Source organism: Sciurus vulgaris, assembly GCF_902686455.1.
Source record: "Sciurus vulgaris genome assembly, chromosome: 4".
NCBI classification, from domain to species: Eukaryota; Metazoa; Chordata; class Mammalia; order Rodentia; family Sciuridae; genus Sciurus; species Sciurus vulgaris.
Window position 1 is genome coordinate 27,445,458 of NC_136464.1, and position 20,179 is coordinate 27,465,636.

At 45.6% G+C, this 20,179-nt stretch overlaps 1 protein-coding gene across 2 annotated transcripts; it reads right to left on the reverse strand.

The window, feature by feature from the left end:
* Position 1: 1 nt before the first annotated feature.
* DPCD (deleted in primary ciliary dyskinesia homolog (mouse)) lies at positions 2–20,115 on the reverse strand. 2 transcript variants are annotated; one of them, XM_079137972.1, is made up of 6 exons: positions 19,977–20,115; positions 15,241–15,321; positions 7,439–7,563; positions 7,203–7,336; positions 671–773; positions 2–291 (listed from the first exon to the last, which is right to left on the reverse strand). In XM_079137972.1, the coding sequence occupies exons 1-6, from the start codon at positions 20,038–20,040 to the stop codon at positions 187–189; spliced, it is 612 nt and encodes a 203-aa protein (XP_078994098.1). In that variant the 5' UTR covers positions 20,041–20,115; the 3' UTR covers positions 2–186. The 2 variants fall into 2 exon arrangements, with proteins under 2 accessions (XP_078994098.1, XP_078994099.1); XM_079137973.1 differs by lacking the exon at positions 15,241–15,321 and having other exon boundaries at positions 19,977–20,083.
* Positions 20,116–20,179: the final 64 nt, after the last annotated feature.

Sequence of the window (20,179 nt, forward strand, 5' to 3'; positions counted from 1 at the left end):
CTGCAGTAACTCAGAATGACTTTACTCGGGAAACAACACCATGGACAGGAGTTAGGCATACCACGTGGACTGTTCCTATGGACTGTGGATAGCTCCAGGAAGAGGTGGGTGCCCCCGTGCCAGAAAGGCCCAAGCTTGGAAGTCACACAGCATCCTCCACACCAGAGGAGCAAGGCCGGGGACCAGCTACTGGGTCTTACAGTCCCCATCACTGCCGTGGGCTGTCTTTACCTTCTTTAGCTCCTTTTGTAGCTCTGACTCAGCCACCATGATCTCCTTTGGCTTCTGATACTGTGAACAGATCCAGGAAGAGGACATAATTCAGTTACTATCTCCCTCCTTCCCCTCCCACACTTGGGGCCCTCTGTGCCCTTACTGCACATGAAGAAACTAAGGTGTACAGGGTCAAATGATTTGCTCAGGTCATGTGGCTGGGTAGGAGCAGACCTTAAGCCAGAACCAAAATTCTGAGATTTCGACCACTTCCCTCATCATCCTTTGCCCTCTTCCAGTTGTGAACTGTGTGACCCTCCTCTCCCAGGGCTGAACTGGAGACACCCGATATCTAGCAAGTAGGCTCAGAGCTGGGGACTCCTAGGGGATGGGAAATGGGCAGGGAAAGAGGAAACTCTCCCCAGTATAGTGGCCAAGAAATCTGGGTAAATCTTACAGAGATTATCAGGGTACAGTTGGCATGAGCAAAACTCAGCAGGGAATCATCCAGAGGTAGCTGGTATCTGTCTAGGTCAGGAATGGAGAACTTCTTGTAGTACCTGTAGGGACACCAAGAGGCCATTGGGGTACCTAGCAAGGCGACCCCAACACTTGGGCACCAAGCCCTTTGCCGTCAAGCTTCTATATAGTTCTTTCCCATTTTCCACAAAGTCAAAAGGAAGGATTCCTGCCAGTTAGAATGGCAGGATTTTTGAGCTCACTGGTCCTGGAGGGAAAAGTATGCCCTGCCTGATGATGGCCAGTCCAAAGGAAGAAGATCAGAACTAGTCATAATTCCACAATCAGACAAAGGTTCTACATGACTCAGGTTGTAGAACTGAGACTCCCAAGACACGCAGAAGCCTCCTAGAATACACACAGAGCTCAGGCAGCTTGGGACTCCTCTGCACCCCAAGCCTTGAAGGCATACCAGAAAATGGGACACGTCTTAATGAGGGACAATAAGGACATGTAGGGCTATCCCCCAAAACTGGGGCCCACAGTTGCCATTTACATGGGATTTCCACTAAAGACCCCAGCTACCTTTTCCCCCTTGGGAATCTTTCAAGGCCTTGTTAGCCTGACACTACTTGTAAGTCAGTGATGTGTGTTCACAAGGAGAAAGCTCACTGGGATGACAAACCATCTCCAGTTCTGGACTTTCCACCTCGCTAGCCTTGAGATCCCACCCCTCCATTTCCACACACACTGTACATGATGCCTGTTATCTGCAGGTGCCAGACCAGAGATTAATGATCCCTTTTAGTTTTAAAAAAAAAAAAAGATACAAAACCAAGCCTGTAATGTGTATGACTAGACTTCAGGGAATTTGACCCCTTTGCTAAAGAGGAAACCCCAGCTCAGAGATGAAATAGCTTGCCTGCTTTTACGGCCAGTTGTCAGCGGAGTTGGAGTCAGGGTCAGAGGAAAGTTCCTGTTTCAGTGCTTATTATGATGCCAGGGCATGAAAAAAAGCCATCTCATCTCTAATAGATTATTTGGCATTTCCTTGGTGGAATTGTGGCCTAGGCCCTGGCCAGGGGCTGCCAGTCCTGCCCGCTGGCAAATCACCACTCTGCTGCAGAGTTTGTGTGGGCTGGGGAAGGGAAACACCTCAGGCAGGTACAAACAAACTCAAGGGAGGGGCCTGCACAGGATGGGTTTTTAATACTTCAAGGGGCCTGGTCCTTGTGGTGACAGCTACCCTGAGTCCACTTCAAAAGCCCTGACGCCCTGGGGACTCGGAGTTGACATGAATGCAGCACTTCTGCCCCATCCTCCCTGCCCAAATCCCTCAGTTTAGCAAGGCTCAGGGGCCCTCCTCCCAGGTTCCCCACTCCCCACCAAGGTGCTAGGACCCATAGCAGGAAAAGAATGTTTACTTAAAGGCTGACAGTTCAAAAGGAGTGGGGGTTGGGGGATCCTAATGGCACCACAAGTTGCTTTCTTTTCCAAAGCTCTGCCCCAGGGAAAGGCGATCCATCTGCCTGCAACCGGTGGTGGTGGTGGTGGAGGAATGCCTGCCGCATCCTCTTCCCAGCTGAGGGCTCTTCCTGGGGCCCTTGGTCTGGCCAGCAAAGGTGGCAGACACTGATAATAGGGGGGAGTCAAAGGTTAAACAGCAGAGATTAGGTGAACACAAAGGCTTGTTAGGAAGTGTTAACATCTTCCCTGCAAATATACACAAAAAGCCAATCCAGTGCCCCCACCCCACCACCACTATTCCCCAGGCTAGGCCAGTGGGAGGGAAAATGGATCCTGGGGCTTGGCCCCAACAGCAACATCAGGATCAGAGGGAACTCGAGGTGCCCAGTTTGTCCCCACCTTGTCCTACTCCTACCATAAGGCTGAGGCTCAGCTTTGTTTTGAGTCTTACGTAGTAAATTGAGTTTGTCGGTGAGGTTAAACAACTTCTCCCAGGAGGCTCCTGAAAGCCAGTGCAGGAGGGAGTGAGGGATATCTGCTTTCTCTCCTCAGGGCCAGCTGGCACCCTCCAGCTCTGTTCCCCTAGCCTTGGGGTTTGCCATGACAGGGACTGCACTTGACTTCCTCATTAGCACCTGGACAAGAGAGGGACCCACTGTACTTCTGGAAAAGTCAGAATACTCAGCCTCAGGCAGCTGTAGACAGCAGCACACATTTACTGGACATCAACTGTGTCCCAGGCCTTGAGCTGTGAACTGGGGATGTAAGGATGAAGAAGAAACAAGGCTTACCTGTGTAGACCTTGCTTTGTTAACGCTAAAAGCTAAAGCTATTTATAGCAGGGCAATTCCCTAGCATCCCAGGGTGTCCCACTTTCTCCATCCCCACCTCCCTCACTGTTCTCAGTAGCAACCAGGCAATGAAAGATGACTTATTTTCTTTCCTTCCTTCCTCCTAACCTGCACCCCATTCCCTATGGTGAACCCAGGGTCTTGCACATGCGCTGTACCTCAGTCTATACCTCAGTCCTAAAATGATCTATAGCTTTGGTTTCAAACACATTTAATCCTCAAAACAGCCCTTTAAAGAGCTAGACACAGTGGCGACTGCCCATAATCCCAGTAACTTAGGAGGCTGAGGCAAGCAAGTTCTAGGCCAACCTGGACAACTTAGTGAGACCCTATCTTAAAATAAAATTTTAAAAAGGAGTAGGGATATAGCTCAGAAGTAGAACACTTCTGGGTTCAATCCCTAGTACAACAAACAAAAAAACAAATAAAACTGTCTTAGGTTGGTTATTTCTATTATCGTCTTTTATAGAAAAGGAAACTGAGCATAGAAAAGTTAAGTATGTTGCTCAAGTCACAAAGCCCTTATTAGAAGAGCATTCCCCAAATCTCCTAACCCCTCCATCTATACATTCTCACCAAATAATAGATCACCTGGTCTGGACTCCCTACACTTGTCCAAGGATGGGGCAGATACTGGGGTGGAAGAGTGGGAATGTTTAATAACAAACCCAGGATTCAACCACCCTTCAGGTCTCCTGGTACCCTCTCCCACACATCAGTGCTCATCCTTTCTGAATGTCCAATGTCTTCAAAACATTTAGGTAAACGTAAAAGCTTGCAGTAAAACTCCTAGCCCTGCCTTATGACCCCAGGCAGGTCACTTAACTTCTGGGCCTCAGTTTCTCCTTCTAAATTCCTCCCTCAAATCAAGGAGCTGTACTAGATGAACTTTATGTCATTGTCAAAGGGCCCAAAATGGACCAACTCTGAACCTCTCTTCTCCTTGTGCCAAATGGACAATTCCTTCATTTTGGTTACTTTAGAAATGGCCTACTTCCTCCATCTCTCTCCACTGTATTCTCTCCCCAATTTCCAGGCTTTTCTCACTCCATTCTCCCTTGCATTCAACAGGAAAGGGCACAAGAGGCTGGACCCTCAGGAGGGCTGAGGTCAGAGGAGGGGTGTTGTGGACAGTCTCATGGGCCCCCCATACCTCTACCCCGCAGGCTGGTTTGGCAGAAGTATCTAGAAAAGCCTCCAGTCAGTCCTTCCCAGGAGCAGACAAATCTTGCTAAAATCCAAGGCTGTGGGAAAACTGTAGCCACCCCTCCACCTCGTGCTGGAGAGTCACAATGCATGTGCACACATATGCTGTCAAAGCCCTCAGAGTCCTAATGAATTGAAGTCTCTTGAATCCAGACTGACCTAAACTTACCTGACCACAGGATCATTTTTTTCTATAATGCACAATGCTCATTAACACTAGTCATGGTGCTAATATCATTGATGTCCAATCAGCCAAGCTCTCTTCAGATTATAGTTACCAAAGAATTGTTCAAAACTTGCTTCAGGCCAGCCATTGTGCTGGGTTCTCATATGTATCCAATTTCATCAAATTCCCCAAATAATCTGTGAGGCAGGTATCAGCATGTTCCTATGATAGAGAAGGAAACCCTTGCCCAAAATGCTAGAGCTAATACCTGGCAGAGATCAGACTTCAGCCAATATCTTCCCACTCTAGCATCCTGGCTCATGCCACTTACAGCTGCCAGCTTCTAGGCTAAAGCCAGGAACCTTCTTTCTACATAAACATTCTTATCAGGACCAGATGGTACACACAGGGGTCCTAAAAAAGCACTTTCTTCTCTGCCTAACTCATGCCTCATGAGTACCTGAGGCCAAGGACACATTAGAATCAATTCTCTCAAGCAAAGTGGTCAACCCAGTTCTTCAGAGACAAGGCATATATAGACAAAGCAACTCTGTCTGGCTTTGGTCAGGAACCACATTCTAGAATATGAAAACAAGGCAGGCATGGGACCTTCAGGTGAAGATAGGTTGAATCACAGAAGAATACCACTGTGTGGTAGAGACTGCAGAATCCTGGGCTCTGAATGAGGAGGGCATACCTCTTCTTCCGGCAGGGGAGTATGTGTGTATGGCTGACCGTACGCTTGTCTTTACATAATTACTAATACATAACACTAGGATAACAATATGTATCCTGCCCACCTCTGGATGTCATGAAGATCAGAACACAAATTTTTAAAATATCCTGAAGAAGTTAAACTCTGCTCAAAGGCATAGTGTTAAGTTTTATTTAATGAGTAGGAGAACAAGTATATAACACATTACCACAGGTAAAAGGTGAAAATTCCACCAAGCTCAGGAAAGATCTAGTTAAGGGTTTGGTGGCTTTCCAGCTGCCTCCTAACAGAGGATCTGTAGTGGGGTGGGGCTGAGCCAGGATGAGACTCTGGATCAGAGGCTCCAGGATGGTTCTGAAGTGGGCACCAAAATGCTCCTCTCTTTCTGGGAACCCCATCTTCCCAGGCACCACTCTCATCACACCTGGCCTCCCCCAGTATTCAAAAATGACTTCCCCCTCCTTGGGCACTGGAAGGTGCCTCTAGCCATGGAGCTCCTGGCCAATAGCGCCACCTACGGCTGGATGCGCGCAGGAGATGGGGCCCAGAGGATCTGCCCGCAGATGAATTTTTGGTGAGCTAGCTAGCCTCTCTACTCTCACTCTCTTGTAATCACATTTCTGCCTGATATCTGTATTCGACAGTGACCTCTGGGGGACAAAAAGGAGGCAGCAGCCAGCTCTACAAAGTGCTAAGCTGCAGATTCAAGTGCTATCAGAAGCACTTTTGTTCCCAGTTTGGACCCAGGGCCTCTTACGCCAGGGAATGCTTGCTGAAGTACGGAGTTTGTTTTCCTACAGGCAATTTCTCTGTTGTCTGAAATTGCTAAATTCCACTTTAGGCACTGACTCCTGTTAATGATGAGAACAATAACGGAAATAAACTGCCTTTTATCTGAGGGCTTCAATGTGCTTTATAAACGCAAACTCTTATTATTATGACTTTATATTTATAGATAAGGCCCACTGCAGGGGTTGCTGGCTGCATGTACAGCAATAATCCTGAAATTAATTCATTCATCTCCACCCCTTCCCCTGTCCTCTTAACCCTGCCAAAGTGATGGGCTATGGGGGTCATAGGGGGAGGGCAGGATCCAGGGATGCACTGGGGGAGCCTGGGAGTTGCCTGCCTCCCTGTGGACCTTATGGACCTGAGGAAGAGGGGAGGGGAGACTGGCACCACACCAGCTGAGGAGACGGAAAGAAGCTGGGGCCTCCCAAATGCACGTAAAGCAGAAGATGGGTAGAAGCACTTCTGGTTAGGTTCAGCAGCCAAGAGACATGTTGGGTTGCTTCACACTTGTGGATGAGTAACTCAAGAAACCTGTCGTCTTGCCATCGTGGTACCCCAATCTATTTTATGGGAACTGACACTCCCACACTGTAATCCCTTTGGCTCAGATCAAGACTGGTTCACTTCAGGGCTCTTTTCTTCTCCAGTGGTCAGTAAGACCTCCAGAAATTCAAATGTGATCATTTAGGAAATGCATCTGGGTCACCTTCTGTCCTTTCAACCCCACCCCCCCAGCTTGCCTCCCGCCCCCCAGTGGACAATAAAGGGAAGTTGAGCACCCCTTTTGAAACAGAATGCCAGAGACTTTCAAGAGGCCAAAGCGTCTGTCCACTGTCTCTTAGTCCAAAGAGGGATTAGGGTTACTGCTGCCCAATCCAGTATTTTAAAGTCCTCTAACTGCCAGCTCAGACAGTTCCAGACCATGGCTCCCTGCCAACTCCAACACTAATGTCACCAAGTCAAGCTCTCCATGGACTGGATCCAGCCAGGAGCTCAAGGTCATAATTAACCTTACAGCAGAACTGAGATCACAAGTGATTCCCTTATCCCCTCATTCATTCAACAAATATTTATTGAGCCCCAACATGTGCCAGGTACCATACTAGGCACATATTCAGGTTCCCCTACCCTGATGGAGCTGATTACATCATTCAAGCTGCTCCTGCCTGGGGGAAGCCCTTCCACTTTCAGTATCCCTAGAATGTTTGTTGGGTCTGCTCTCCTCCCTCAGAGCTGGAGGAAGGAGGGTGCTCTGCCTTTGGAGTAAGCACCACTCGGGGACCTGCCCCCTCCCTATTCCTGCTCTCATACAAGCAGACAGGTAGCTACTCACTTCTTGTTGGTTGTTCTGATAACAATGCAGCGCTCCTTCTGGGCCACACAGACACTGTAGACATCCTTAGGGTAGGGAAGGTTTCGAATCCGCCACTGGAAACTTGTCTTGGTGTCCTTACGCATGAAGATAGGCTGTAGAAGGCAAATCCAACTCAAGGACTATTGATGGTCTCTGCCCTCAGGGATCAGAGAGCTGCCCAACCTCCATAAGACACTTGGGACAGACAGACATACATTGGCATTGCTTTCCTTGATGAGCTCGGGCCCTAGGCTCCCTGCTCCTGGGGGCGCTGGCTCTCCCACTTCAAGCTGCCACTGGCTCAAGGCTCCCAGGGCACTTTTCACTCGCCACTTTCTCACTGGGGAGAGAAGCAAGCAATGGGATCACAGGGAAGAAAGGGTCACGGCTCTTTCCTGCTGAATTGCTGATATCACATTAGTTGTCAACAGAAACAGGATAGAAGTAGGAGAATTAGAGTCTTTAACCGGGCATTGTTCATCTGCGTAGGAATCACACAACCTGTGAAACCTCAGTAGAGGATTTTAGTATTACACAACCTACAATGCCCATCTCATGGGTCCCAGACAAAAGGAACTGGCATGAAGCTCTAGGAGAAGCCAAGTGGAATCAGCATCGAGCAAGGAGGAGACTGAGTTGAGAATGGTGATTTCTGGTTATAGGAACATTTGGATCCCCAAAAGGAAGCTTAGATGCATTTTTCCCCTTTAAAAAATGCAAGGGAACCAGTATGGTGGTGCACGCCTACAATCCTATAGGCTTAGGAGGCTGAGGCAAGAGGATCAAAAGTTCGAGGCCATCCTCAGCAACTCAGTAAAACCTTGTCTTAAAATAGAAAATAAAAAGGTCTGGGGATGTGACTCAGTGATAAAGCTCCTTTGGGCTCAATCCCCAGTACCCTCCCCGCCAAAACAAAACAAAACAAAAAAACTGCAAAGGAAAAATGAATGAAGAGAGTAAAAGCTGTTTGGTAGTTTTGTCTCATGATTCAGAAAGTTCAAATATGGAAATTCACTCATTTCAGGCATACCCAGCTTATAAAAAACTATATTTAAACAAATATCGGGTAGGCAGCTCAGTGTAGAACTCTTATCTCATAAGCACAAAGTCCCATGTTTGATCCCCAACAATGCAAAACAAACAAAATCTTAGGCATACACTGTATTTTAAATGCACTATTAGAGAAGACCTAATGTGTTTTTGCAATATAGAATTTTATATTTGCAAGTTTATAGTACAAATAACCATCTCTATTTTTCCTTGCTGTACAACCCAGCTGTTTGTACCAGTTTTCTTAAAAAGAATTTTTAGTTGTAGATGGACATAATACCTTTATTTCATTTATTTATTTTCATGCGGTGCTAAGGAGGGAACCCACGGCCTCACACGTGCTGGGGTTGTGGCTCAGTGGTAGAGCCCTTGCCTAGCACGTGTGAGGCCTTGCCTAGTACGTGTGAGGCCTTGCTAGGCAAGGGCTCTACCACTGAGCCACAACCCCAGCACCCCACCCTTTTTTAAGTTAGGACGTTGCATATTATGGAAATTATAAATCCAGAAACTAGTTCAACAGACATTATCTGGAAACCCCTGCTAGGATTTTCGGGAACCCCTCTTAGCCCCTAGGGACTTCGGTGGTACAGTCTATCATTGTGGGGCTACATTTTCCAAGGTATAATCCCATTTCCTTCCTACTGTATTTGGGCTCCCTGGGGCTGCCACCTCAGGGTGTCCTCCAGCCTGAACAACGCAGTCACTGCTGCAGAGCAGCAGCCTTCTGCAGCCACTGCAGGATGGAACAACTCAAAGCGCCTGGAGTGCTGCTGCAGTTGTTCCCATGTGTCTGCTCCTTTCCCTGCAGGGGAGGTCACAGCTCCAGTCTGAGCCTCAGAATCAGGCAAGTGGACAGTCTGCCCTTAGAACTGAGCAGCTGTGCCAGCCCACCCACCCTCACTGCTGTCAGGAGGGCATGTGAGCTGAACACAAAAGTATGCTGTAAAATTAAGATTTTCCCTTGAAAACGTGCTTTTATAAGGTCTGCTGCATTCTGTAGTATGATTTTATTATATCTTAGGGACAAAAGTTCTCCCTAGAAACACATTTCCAAGTTTATAATGAAAATTAATAAGGAAGAATAAAACTTGGAAATGTGCTCAATAGACAACTTTTTCCCCCACAAATACTTTCTTAAGTGAATGGACTGTGACCAGGAGTATATCCAAATATATTCACTATACTACTTCACTTAACTGTAAGCCAGCCTTCTGGGGGCCTCTGTCACAGTTGAAAACTCAGAAGTGACAAGTATTTCCAAGAAATAGCTTACTGTGACAAGACCTTTGTATCCTGCTCCATACTATCAGAAAGATCCTAGATCCTCACTCAAGCTACATATAAAATGCTGTGTGCTGGGCACCATGGCTCACACCTGTAATTCCAGCTAGTTGGAAGGCTGAAACAGGAAGATTCCAAGTTTGAGGCCAGCCTGGGCAAATTGGCAAGAAGAAAGACCCTGTCTCAAAATAAAATAAAAAATTTAGAAATACAAAATAAAATTAAAAAGGGATGGGGATGTAGCTGGTGCCTAGCATATGAGGCCCAGCATTTGAATTTTTTTTTTTTTTTTTTTTTGATACCAGGCATTGAACCCAGGGTGTTTAACCACTGAGCCACATTTCCAATTCCCAGTCCTTTTAAATTTTTTATTTTTGGGCAGGGGTTACTGGGGATTGAACTCAGCAGCACTCAACCACTGAGCCACATCCCCAGCCCTATTTTGTATTTTATTCAGAGATAGGGTCTCACTGAGTTGCTTAGCTCCTCGCTTTTGCTGAGGTTGGCTTTGAACTTGTGATCCTCCTGCCTCAGCCTCCTGAGCCACTGGGATTACAGGCATGAGTCACCATGTCCAGCCCAGGGTTTGATCTTAGTAACACATATACACATATACACACATACACCCACGCACACACCAAAAAAGAAAAAAGAAAGAAAGAAAAGAAAAGAAAAAAAAGGAACTATGTACAGAATAAGTAGGAAATTGCTTTTGTTACTAGGCATACTGATGACAGTATCAAAGGACATCCTATATGGAAGCGCAGAACTAAACAAGCACTTGGGACCACATAATGTCAGGGCAAACAAGCAACCTTAGTCCTTGATGGTATATCTATAAAATAGAACATGATCACCACAGATCTTACAGGTGAAAGTTATTTTAGAAAGTATCTAGTCAATGCCTATATGTTTGTTTGCTTATTTATTCTAGGGATTGAACCCAAACATGCTTTATGACCAAGTTACATCCCTAGTCTTTATTATATGCACATACACATGTATCTATACATACATATACATACTATGGCCTTTAAAGGCTAAACTTCAGTTATCTGAAAAAGTAAATATGAAGACTATCTGGCTTCCTGGGGCTGGAGACGTGAGATGACCCTGTAATCATGGGCCATGTCAACTTAGATGTCCTAAGGTACACTACCAGTGTAGCCTGGGAGAGGCAATGACCACCCTAGGAATTGCCGTGCACTCCTGTATACCAAGGAATGCTGGGATTTGCACAGAAAGCTTCTTAAGAAGTACTTACAGAGAAGTTCACTGTTGGTTCCCTCCTTTCAACCTTAAAAGCCACTGGGGCCACAAGAGGTGCCCTTGGCTGCCTCACCTGTTTTTGTTTGTTTGTTTGTTTTTCAGTTTTGCTGGGGATCAAACCCAGGGCCTTCTCCATCAACTGAGTCATATCCCCAGTCCCTTGTTTGTTTCTTAACATCTATGAAAGTAATGCAGAACAAAGTTTTCCTTTTCAACCCTTTAAGAGGTAAGATCCAATAAATTATTTTGGCAAAGACCTTATTTTTCCCACACAGAAGGGCATGAGTGCACATGTGCAAATACACACTCTTATCTTTCTTGTCTCCGTCTTTGTTCCTGAACTCAAGGACAGCTCCTGCGGCAACAGAAGACTGTTTCTACCTGCTGTCACTCTGATTTGATTATATGTTAAACCCAAACTGGTGTGTGTGAGGCAGCTCCCTGGGTGCTGTCATCTCTTCCCAGCTGAGCCAGGGTCAGTCCTTGGAAAGGAGACTTTCAATGACCCTGTAAAGGGTCTGACAGGGAATATATGAAGGAGGCAGTGCCTGGGGACTTTTTCCTAAGTCAGCAGGAAGCAGGCTGATGTCCCAGACTGCTGAAAGAGGCCTCATCTTTCAGGTGGACTGGAAAGTGGAGGTCCTAAAGGCCTCTTTCCCCAAAGCTCCAAAGCCTGGCCCACTTCCAATGTGGATAATTACATTCCCCTTTCCTAAATACTCCCTGCAGCTTAAACTAGATGCAGGATTCTTCTTTTCTGCCCTAAAACACTGCAACATTGCTCTGTGGCTATTAAACAGCTGCCGCGGCCCATCCCTGAGGAGGCTGAAGGGAATCGAGTGGGTCATTTATAAAGCCACTGAAGTGCCTGGGGATGAAAGTGCTCAATATCCTCCAAATGCGGCCTGGGGTGGTTAGGCTGGCGGTCAAATACCAAAGCAGATTAAGCAGTAATCCGAATGTAATCGCTGGGGGATGGCCTGCCCTTCAGCCTCTGCGCCCCTGGACACGCTGTGTTTTTCTGGGGCTAGTTTGATGTTCCGATCATTGTTATGGGGCCGTTCAGTTTCTCCTCTATGAATACGTACAGCATTCATTCTGGGGGTGGGAATGAATAGTCCCAAGAGAGCAGGAAAAAAGATGACACTAACATGCTTATTAACACTGACTAGAGGAACGCTGTCCCAGGCAGATGCACACCTATTGGCAATTCTTCCTCTGCAAATTACTATGAGATTTTTGAATAGAAAAAGTAGTTTGGTCAATTATCAAATTTATATAATTAATTGGAAAAATGGAAAGTATTTCTCCATACTGCCCCAAAACCCACATCTCTATTTTACTTCATAGTATGCACAAGCAAAAACCAGCTCAGATCCTAAGACTATTTATTCTTAAAAATTAATAGCTGGGACTGGATGCAGTGGTATATGCCTGTCATCTCAGCAACTTGAGAGGCTGAGGCAGGAAGATTGCAAGTTCAGGGGCAGCCTCAGCAACCCAGTGAGGACCCGTCTCAAAAGATAAAATAAGAAGTGTTGGGGCTGGGGGTGTAGTTCAGTGGTAGAGCCTAGCATATGTAAGGCACTGGGTTCAATCCCCAGTGCTGCAAAGAAAGAAAAAAATAAAAATAAAAGCTGGGTGCAATGGCATGCTTCTATGTTCCCAAGTACTTGGGAGACTAAGACTAAGAAGAATCATCACTTGAGCCCAGGAATTCAAGGTCAGCCTGGGCAAATTAGTGAGGCCCCATCTCAAAACAATAACAACAATGATGAAGAAGAGTATTTTGTGAGGGCAGCTGGGTAGGGGTTAGGGGAGAATAAGAAATGGATCTACTGTTCTCTGGCTAGGGCCCAGTGACTGGAGTGGGATGATTCTTCATGTCCATCAGTCCCCATTCAGGTTATTCTGGGAAAGAAAAATTAAATAAGGCTAGACCTGGTGGCACATGCCTGTAATCCCAGCTATTTGGGAGACTGAGACAGGAGGATTAGGAGTTTCATGCTCTAGCCTAACCTGGGCAACATAGCAAGACCTCTGTCAAAAAAAAAAAAAAAAAAAAAAAAGACTCGCAAGCACAAGGCCCTGAGTTTGATCCCCAGTACCGCAAAAAAAAAAAAAAAAGGAAGAAAATAGTTGGATTTAAATATTCTTTGCTATACATCAAAGCACAGACTCTTGAATGGACAGAACTAACCTTAAGTTTCCTGGCTCAGAAACCTAACAGCTATGTGATTCTGAACAAGGTGCCTCTGTTTTCAACTGTAGAATGGAGACAAGGATACCTATGTCATAGGGGTTTTCTTTTTTCTTTTGCGGGGGTACTGGGGACTGAACCCAGGGGTGCTTAACCACTGAGCCACATTCCCAGCCCTTTTTATTTTTCATTTTGAGACAAGGTCTCGCTCAATTGTTTAGGGCCTTGCTCAGTTGCTGAGGCTGGTCTCAAGCTTGGTGATCCTCCTGCCTCAGCTTCTCAAGTCACTGGGATTACAGGTGTGTGCCGCCATGCTAATGAACTTTTATTTATTTATATGTGGTGTTGAGAATCGAACCCAGTTACTCACACATGCTAGGCAAGTGCTCTACTACTGAGCCACAGCCCCATCACAGGGTTTTAATAAAGACAATTACATGAGGTCATTCATGTAACAAACCTGGAATGGTGTCCAATCAGAATTAATGTCATTAGTAGGTAAACTTTAGTCAAATGGTGCTCTCTCTCATGAACAAAGTCTTCCTCTATTTCTGCTTCTAAAAAATAGGTAGTTTGGGCCAGGCACAGTGGCACATGCCTATAAACCAGTGACTCAGAAGGCTAAGGCAGAAGGGTCACAAGTTTGAGGTCAATACTGGCAACTTAGCAAGAGCCTGTCTCAAAATAAAAAATATAAAAGGACTGGGGATGTAGTTCAGTGGTAGAGAGCCCCTGGGTTCAACCCCCAGTACTGCCAATAAATAAGAAAAAGAGTTTGGAGGCCAGGGCTCTTCTCTGTTGCCACCAGGGAAACTAACAGGTAAATGTGGGATGCTGGGGCTTCAAATGAGGAAATCTACACTTGTTTTTAAATTTTAATTTCATCTCTAAATTCAACAAAAAAGCCCAGGCATTGTTTGTTTGTTTTCACAGCTATGGCAACAATCTACTTTACTTGTTCTTTGTGGAGAAGAAAGGTGGAGCTGGGGGCTGGGGTGGAGCTGGGGTGAGGTGCTGTGGTCAGTCTCTGGCCTGGATATGGTGATGGTTAGCCCACGTGACCTCTGCTTTCATAAGTTCTCCCCTGTTAGGCATTCCAAGGCTGTCACCCCCAGGGAGCACTATAAATTACAATACATTGTGAGGATATTACTACTGTATTGGTTTCCTCTGAATCAGTGTCATATGCTAAACACATCAAGATTTTTAATAGCACCAGACTAAGCCAATTGGGACCAAGCCCACGCAGTTCATAATAAGGAGGGATCAACACTTCACTCTGCAATTGAACATGCGCAGGGCACACATTTTAAGACCGGAGACCAAGAGAATGCAAACCAGTGTAATCCATGTTGTCGGTTCTAGACATTTATGAGCTGTCAGAAAAAGGGAAAAAGAAATTCCCTCACCAATACTACCTGTCGATCAGGCCCAGGAAGAAATTAAAGTCAAGAATAATGACAAGAAAATAATGCAGTCCATGATTCCATCATTGGTCTTAGCATTTCAGGTGGAACTTAATAAAGAGACCAACTCCCACTGCTGACAGCCTTAGGCCCTGGGTCACAGAGCCAGCCTCCTAGCTCTGGGAAGTCAGTTAAGGCTGATGTGCATACCTGGGAACAGAAAATGGACAAATCAAAAAATTCCCAGAAATCCGAGCTGGACCCCTATTCATGAGCCTATTCTTAAGGGAAAAAAACCTGTAGGAATGAAAATGACAATGCTGCAAAAATCACCATGTGGACCCCTTTGGTTCATTCTTCAAGATAAGGGTCGCATTTAATGGCGTTGCCTTGGAGGCAAGGTCAGAAGCTACTGCCTCTGATGCTTGCTCCTGATGTGGTTTCAGAAAACACAATCAGAAGCTTGCAGTGAAAGGCGTCCTTATCACTACTGGCGACAAGGCCCACTTCAATACCACCTCCTCTGTTAAGTTTTCCTCCAACTGTTTCTCTACATGCCCCCTCAGCTTAGAAGGACTACCTTTCTCATTTGGCTGGGGCTGGGCTTTCCTGGTCCAAAGGACTCCCATTCCACTTCCAGTGTCCAGACTATTTTCAGTAACAACCTTGCCCCAAAAGCCTGCGTACGCCACCCCCTCAGTTTCCACAATTCATGCTGGGTTCCTCCCTTAAGCCTAAGGCTAGGAGCATCGGCTTGTGCTCAGAGCAACCCCAAACCTTCCAAAGGGTCCACTGGAAGCCTGTCACTTACCAAGCAGTTCACTTGTCTTCTCATCATATTCTTCAGCCATTTCCTTTCCGTCTGGGAACAAATAGTGCACCTTTCTTCTCCCTACACACAAAGCAGACAGGGCCTTACCTCACAGGCTCCCTTTGCCTTGCCTCCTGGTGATCAAGGAACAGCAACAGCCCTAGGAGCAATGAGAAACCCCACTCGAGCCTCCCATGAACTCCTTGCCAACCATCACCCACCATTACTTTATGACACTTCCTGGGGCTCACTTCCTTTCTGAAGCTTCCTCTAAACATGCCTTTGCTATTTCTCTACCAGCAATAACGCCATAATTCTTCCCATCCAGGAAACTCTTCCTCACCCTTCAAAAGCCAGCTCAAATGTCACTTCCACTGGGAAGTCTCCCATAACTATCACCTCCAGCTCACTTGGCAGAAGTAATCACTTCCTCATCTGGGCCTCCCTAGTGGTGTATTCACATGCACAGTGGAGCATTTATCACATACTCTGACACTCTTAAAAGCATCAGACATGAATGACATCACATGCCCTTCTCTCCCCAGGTTCTAAAACCAAGTTTACTCAGGATGTTGAGCTGGGGTTCTCAACCCAGCACTTCCCTTCAGTCATGCCACTGCTCTGCCTTCTTCCACACATCTCTAGATCGTTCCTGTCACAGAGATACAGGATGGTAATTGCCATATATTTGCTCCCTGACAAGGTACTTCAGTTATGATTTTACATCTACTTGTGTGATTCTTTTGATTACTGCTTTTCTCTTCTACCGGATAGGAGCAGTTTTATCCCTGTACCTATGGTTTCCCTGAGAGTGAGCAGAGTACCTGGCTCAACCAAATACTGACTGAAAGAATGATAAATATTGACACGTCCTCCACTGAACGAACAGACAACCCCAGGAGTCTCCCAACCCAACTTCTCTACCACATAGTATAACCATAAGCATTTGCTTAAGGGTGACTATGTAACTTCCTCTTTCTTTTTACATATAGGAAACAGATATAGGTACGCCCTCAGAAAGATTAATAAAAGGGCACTAATGCCCAGTAGGCATGTACATTATATAAGATTCAAGAATAAGAGTCCTGGTCAGACCAGTGCGGTGGTGCACACCTGTAATCTCAGTAGCTCAGGAGGCTGAGGCAGGAGGACTGTGAGTTCAAAAGTAAGCCGCTAAGCAACTCAGTGAGACCCTGTCTCTAAATAAAATACAAAAAAGGGCTGGGGATGTGGTTCAGTGGCTGAGTGACCCCGAGTTCAATCCCCACTACCCGCTAAACCAAAAAAAGAGTCCTAGCGGGGGCTGGGGCTGTTGCTCAGTGGCAGAGTGCTTGCCTAGGATGTGTGAGGCACTGGGTTCAATCCTTAACACCACATAAAACTAAAAAATTAAATTAAGGCATGCTGTCCGTCTATGTACAAATACCTGTACATAGAATTTTTTTTTTTAAAAAGCATTTTTTTTTTAAGAGTCTTAGCCAGACACAGTGGTACACATCTGTAATCCCAGCAGCTTGCAAGGCTGAGGCAGGAGGATCACAAGTTCAAAACCAGCCTCAGTAACTTAGTGAGACCCTGTCTCTAAATAAAATATTTTAAAAAGGGCTGGGGATGTGGCTCAGTGGTCAAGCACCCCTGGATTCAATCCCTGATACCAAAAAATTACAAAAGAGCCCTCAGGTGGCTTTTTCCTAATTTACTCTTCTGGGACACAGTTCCCTTGAGTCATTTTAATTTGTATTTCAGGGAAACTCACACCCAAATTTGCAGGGCCTCTCAGCAGGCCTCTAGGTTCTACCACTCTTAACCATTTGGATGGTTCATAGGAGCCAGAGGTATTTTCCTATCAGAAGTACACAAGATATTGCCTGTGCATAGCTGAGGGTACCTGGCCTGACCATCTTCTCCCCTTTGCCTCCAGCCTCGAGTCCAGCAGAATGTGGTACTTACTATCAACCAGGCACTTTACATGTTTTATTGAATTTAAGTTTCACAATCCTATGTGTACCCATCATCTGTATTTCACAGATGAGGAAAATTGAGGCTTAAAGATCATGAAACTTGTCTAAGATCATAAAACTAGGAAATGACAGATTCAGACTTTTTTGAGGCCAAAGTTCGGGTTCTAATAACTATATCAGAATAATTTGTACAGCTTTAAATATTTGTAAGGTTGAAAACAGTTCCAGGGGTTTACTGAACATTTTTCCAGTGAGTTCCTGTTTATATCCCCATACCTGCCATGCTGGCAAATCTATAATTTAACAAGGCATACCCATATATTCACTATTGTTTTATTTTTTGGTTTGGAAAAAAAAAAAAAACTAACAATATTCTTTTGTGATGCTATTAATAAACGAACTTAACACAATCCGGGTTGATAAATATTTGTTTAAATGTTGTCCTGTGACCAAAATCAGGGGCTTGAACAGGTATTTGTACATTCATGTTCAGAGCAGCATTATTCACAGTAGTCAAAGATAGAAGCAACCCAAGAGCTCCTCAACACATGAATAAACAAAATGTATGTGTGTGGGGGGGTGTTTGTGCATAAATGCAAATGGGATATGATTCACATTTTTAAAGGAAGGAAATTCTGACACATGCTATGACATGACCTTTGAAGATATTATACTGTAAGAACTAAGCCAACCATAAAAAGACAAATATTGTATTTCATTCATTCATACGGATTCCTAGAGTAGTCAAATTCACAGAAATAGAAAATAGAAATGTGGTTGCCAGGGGCGGGGGAGGAGGAGGGCACAGAGTTTACAGGCATGGAGTTTCAACTGAGGAAGATGAAAAAGTTCTGGAAATGGGTGGTGGTGATGATTGTATGAAAGTGTGAAGGTATTTAATTAAAATGAACTGTATGCTTAAAAATGGTTAAAATGGTAAATTATATGCTATGCATTTTTTTTACCATAATAAAAACCAAAAACATCCAGGCATGGCGGCACATGCCTACAGTATCAGTTAGTCAGGAGAATCCTGAGTTTAAAGTCACCCTAGGCAACTTAGCAAGACCCTGTATCAAAATAAAAAGGGCTGGTGATGTAGCTCAGTGGTAGAGCATTCCTGGGTCCATCTAGGAGCACTCCCTCTCTCTCTCTCTCACTCTCACTCTCTGTCTCTCTCTCTCTCTCACACACACACACACACAACCCAACTAACCAACAACAAACAAAAGCACTGTCCTGTGAAATAATGTCCAAAATCTTCTGCAAGGCATATGCCCCAATTTTTCTGCAATCCATTTCCACCTTTTCCCTTCATTGCTCCTTGAGTTGCAGGACCTTTTCATTCACCATTTGTATTCTAGCGCCTAGTAGCACAGCTGACATAGAATAAGTCGTCTGTTACAACTGACTGAGCAAACGATTTCTCACCACTAAACATTTTGTTATTCCTTGAGTAACCAGAATAACCAGTCATATACTTCCACACCTCCAAGCCTTTATAAGTTGAGTCACTGTTCCTTAAATAGCCCTCCATTCTCCACTGTGCAAACACCTATTAATTCCATAGGACCCAGAGCTATCACCGCTTCTGTTGGGTCTTCCTTCAAAGAGATGATCATTTTCACCTTCATGCTCTCACAGCATTTTATACAAGAGTCCACCTTCTACTTAACATACATTATTATTTATTTACATGTCTTTTCCTGACCATTCTGTACATTCATAGGAGATCATGTCTTTTTTTCTTTTTTAAATCTGTTCTAGTACAGAACTTGGCACGGTAAAAATCCTCCCTAAATAGTGCACAAATGAGCAGCTGATTTTAATTCCCACAAACTCCAGGCTTCCTTGATTGGCATCTACTTGGGGCTGAGTCCCCAGCTGTTAGTTTTAAAGCCTCAGGAATTTAAACCTAATTTGCCTTGGCTGCCAAGTGAGTCCAGGAAAGAACCCTGAAGTACAAGAGGCCCTACACTGGCTAGTTCTATGATAAGAAAAAGCCAGAATTATAATATCTGGTGCCCACTCTTATAGGCATGGCCCTTAGTCCTTGTTCTAGCACCCCTAAAGACCAGGGAACATTTAGGAATTCACTTTACAAACATAACAATACAGCTGGAAAGGACCTCAGAGATAAATGGTGGCCCACCCACTTCATTTTACAGATGAGAAAAGGGAGGTCCAAACAAGAAAAGTGGCCCTCCGCAGAGGCCAAGAATTAATGGCAGCATCTAGCTAGAGCCCAGGTCTCCCTCTTCATGACACCAGGTTGCCACCAGCAACTGAACCCCCAGACTGAGGTTCATGGGAGGCCAGATCAAGATCAGTAGTATCCCCATTTGTGTACGATGAATTAAAAAAAAAAAAAAATCAGTAGTACATCTGACACGCTGGGGAAACAGGCTGATCTAAAACTTTCCTGGATTTCTGTTTCCTTGTCTGTAAATCGGAGTAGAAAATTATCAGAATCTTGGGACAGCAGTGAGCAGCAAATGAGATAACGAAGGTGAAAGGTATTAATATGTATTAGCAACAAATCTAGGAGCGGGGTGAGATGGTGTAGGGAAGCCTATGAGAGACCAGAGACGTGGGTTCCAGTCCCGTCATCTCTCTGGGTCTCAATTTCCTCAGCTGCCAATACCGGGGTCAGGCGATCGACCGCTGCCCTTCCAGCTCTGCCGACCCAGGCAGAGGGCCTTCCCTGGGGCGCCAGCGCGGAGGGTAGGACCCTAGAGGTAAGGACGACGGAGCTCGCGCGAGGCCTCGAGTTACCATCCTGCAGCAGCGCGGTCTTCTCTGCCGCCCGCAGGCTCTCTAACCAGCCAGTCACCGCCATCTTCCAACGCAGCCTCGCGCCTGGACGCTGCCATGGTAACTGTTCCGCCGAGGGTCACTTCCTGCTGACCCGGATGGTGTTCTGGGCATTTGCCCTTCCCTCTCGCCCCGGTCGTCCGCTCTCATTGGCTCCTCTGGTA

What these genes read in the sequence shown, in the direction of transcription:
- DPCD (XM_079137972.1), bottom strand. Translation starts at nt 20,040, where the DNA reads ATGGCGGTGACTGGCTGGTTAGAGAGCCTGCGGGCGGCAGAGAAGACC. An exon ending in GAAGACAAGTGAACTGCTTG is followed by an intron (nt 7,564 to 15,240) that starts GTAAGTGACAGG and finishes TTCTCTCCCCAG; the next exon opens with TGAGAAAGTGGCGAGTGAAA. An exon ending in TCAAGGAAAGCAATGCCAAT is followed by an intron (nt 7,337 to 7,438) that starts GTATGTCTGTCT and finishes TGCCTTCTACAG; the next exon opens with CCTATCTTCATGCGTAAGGA.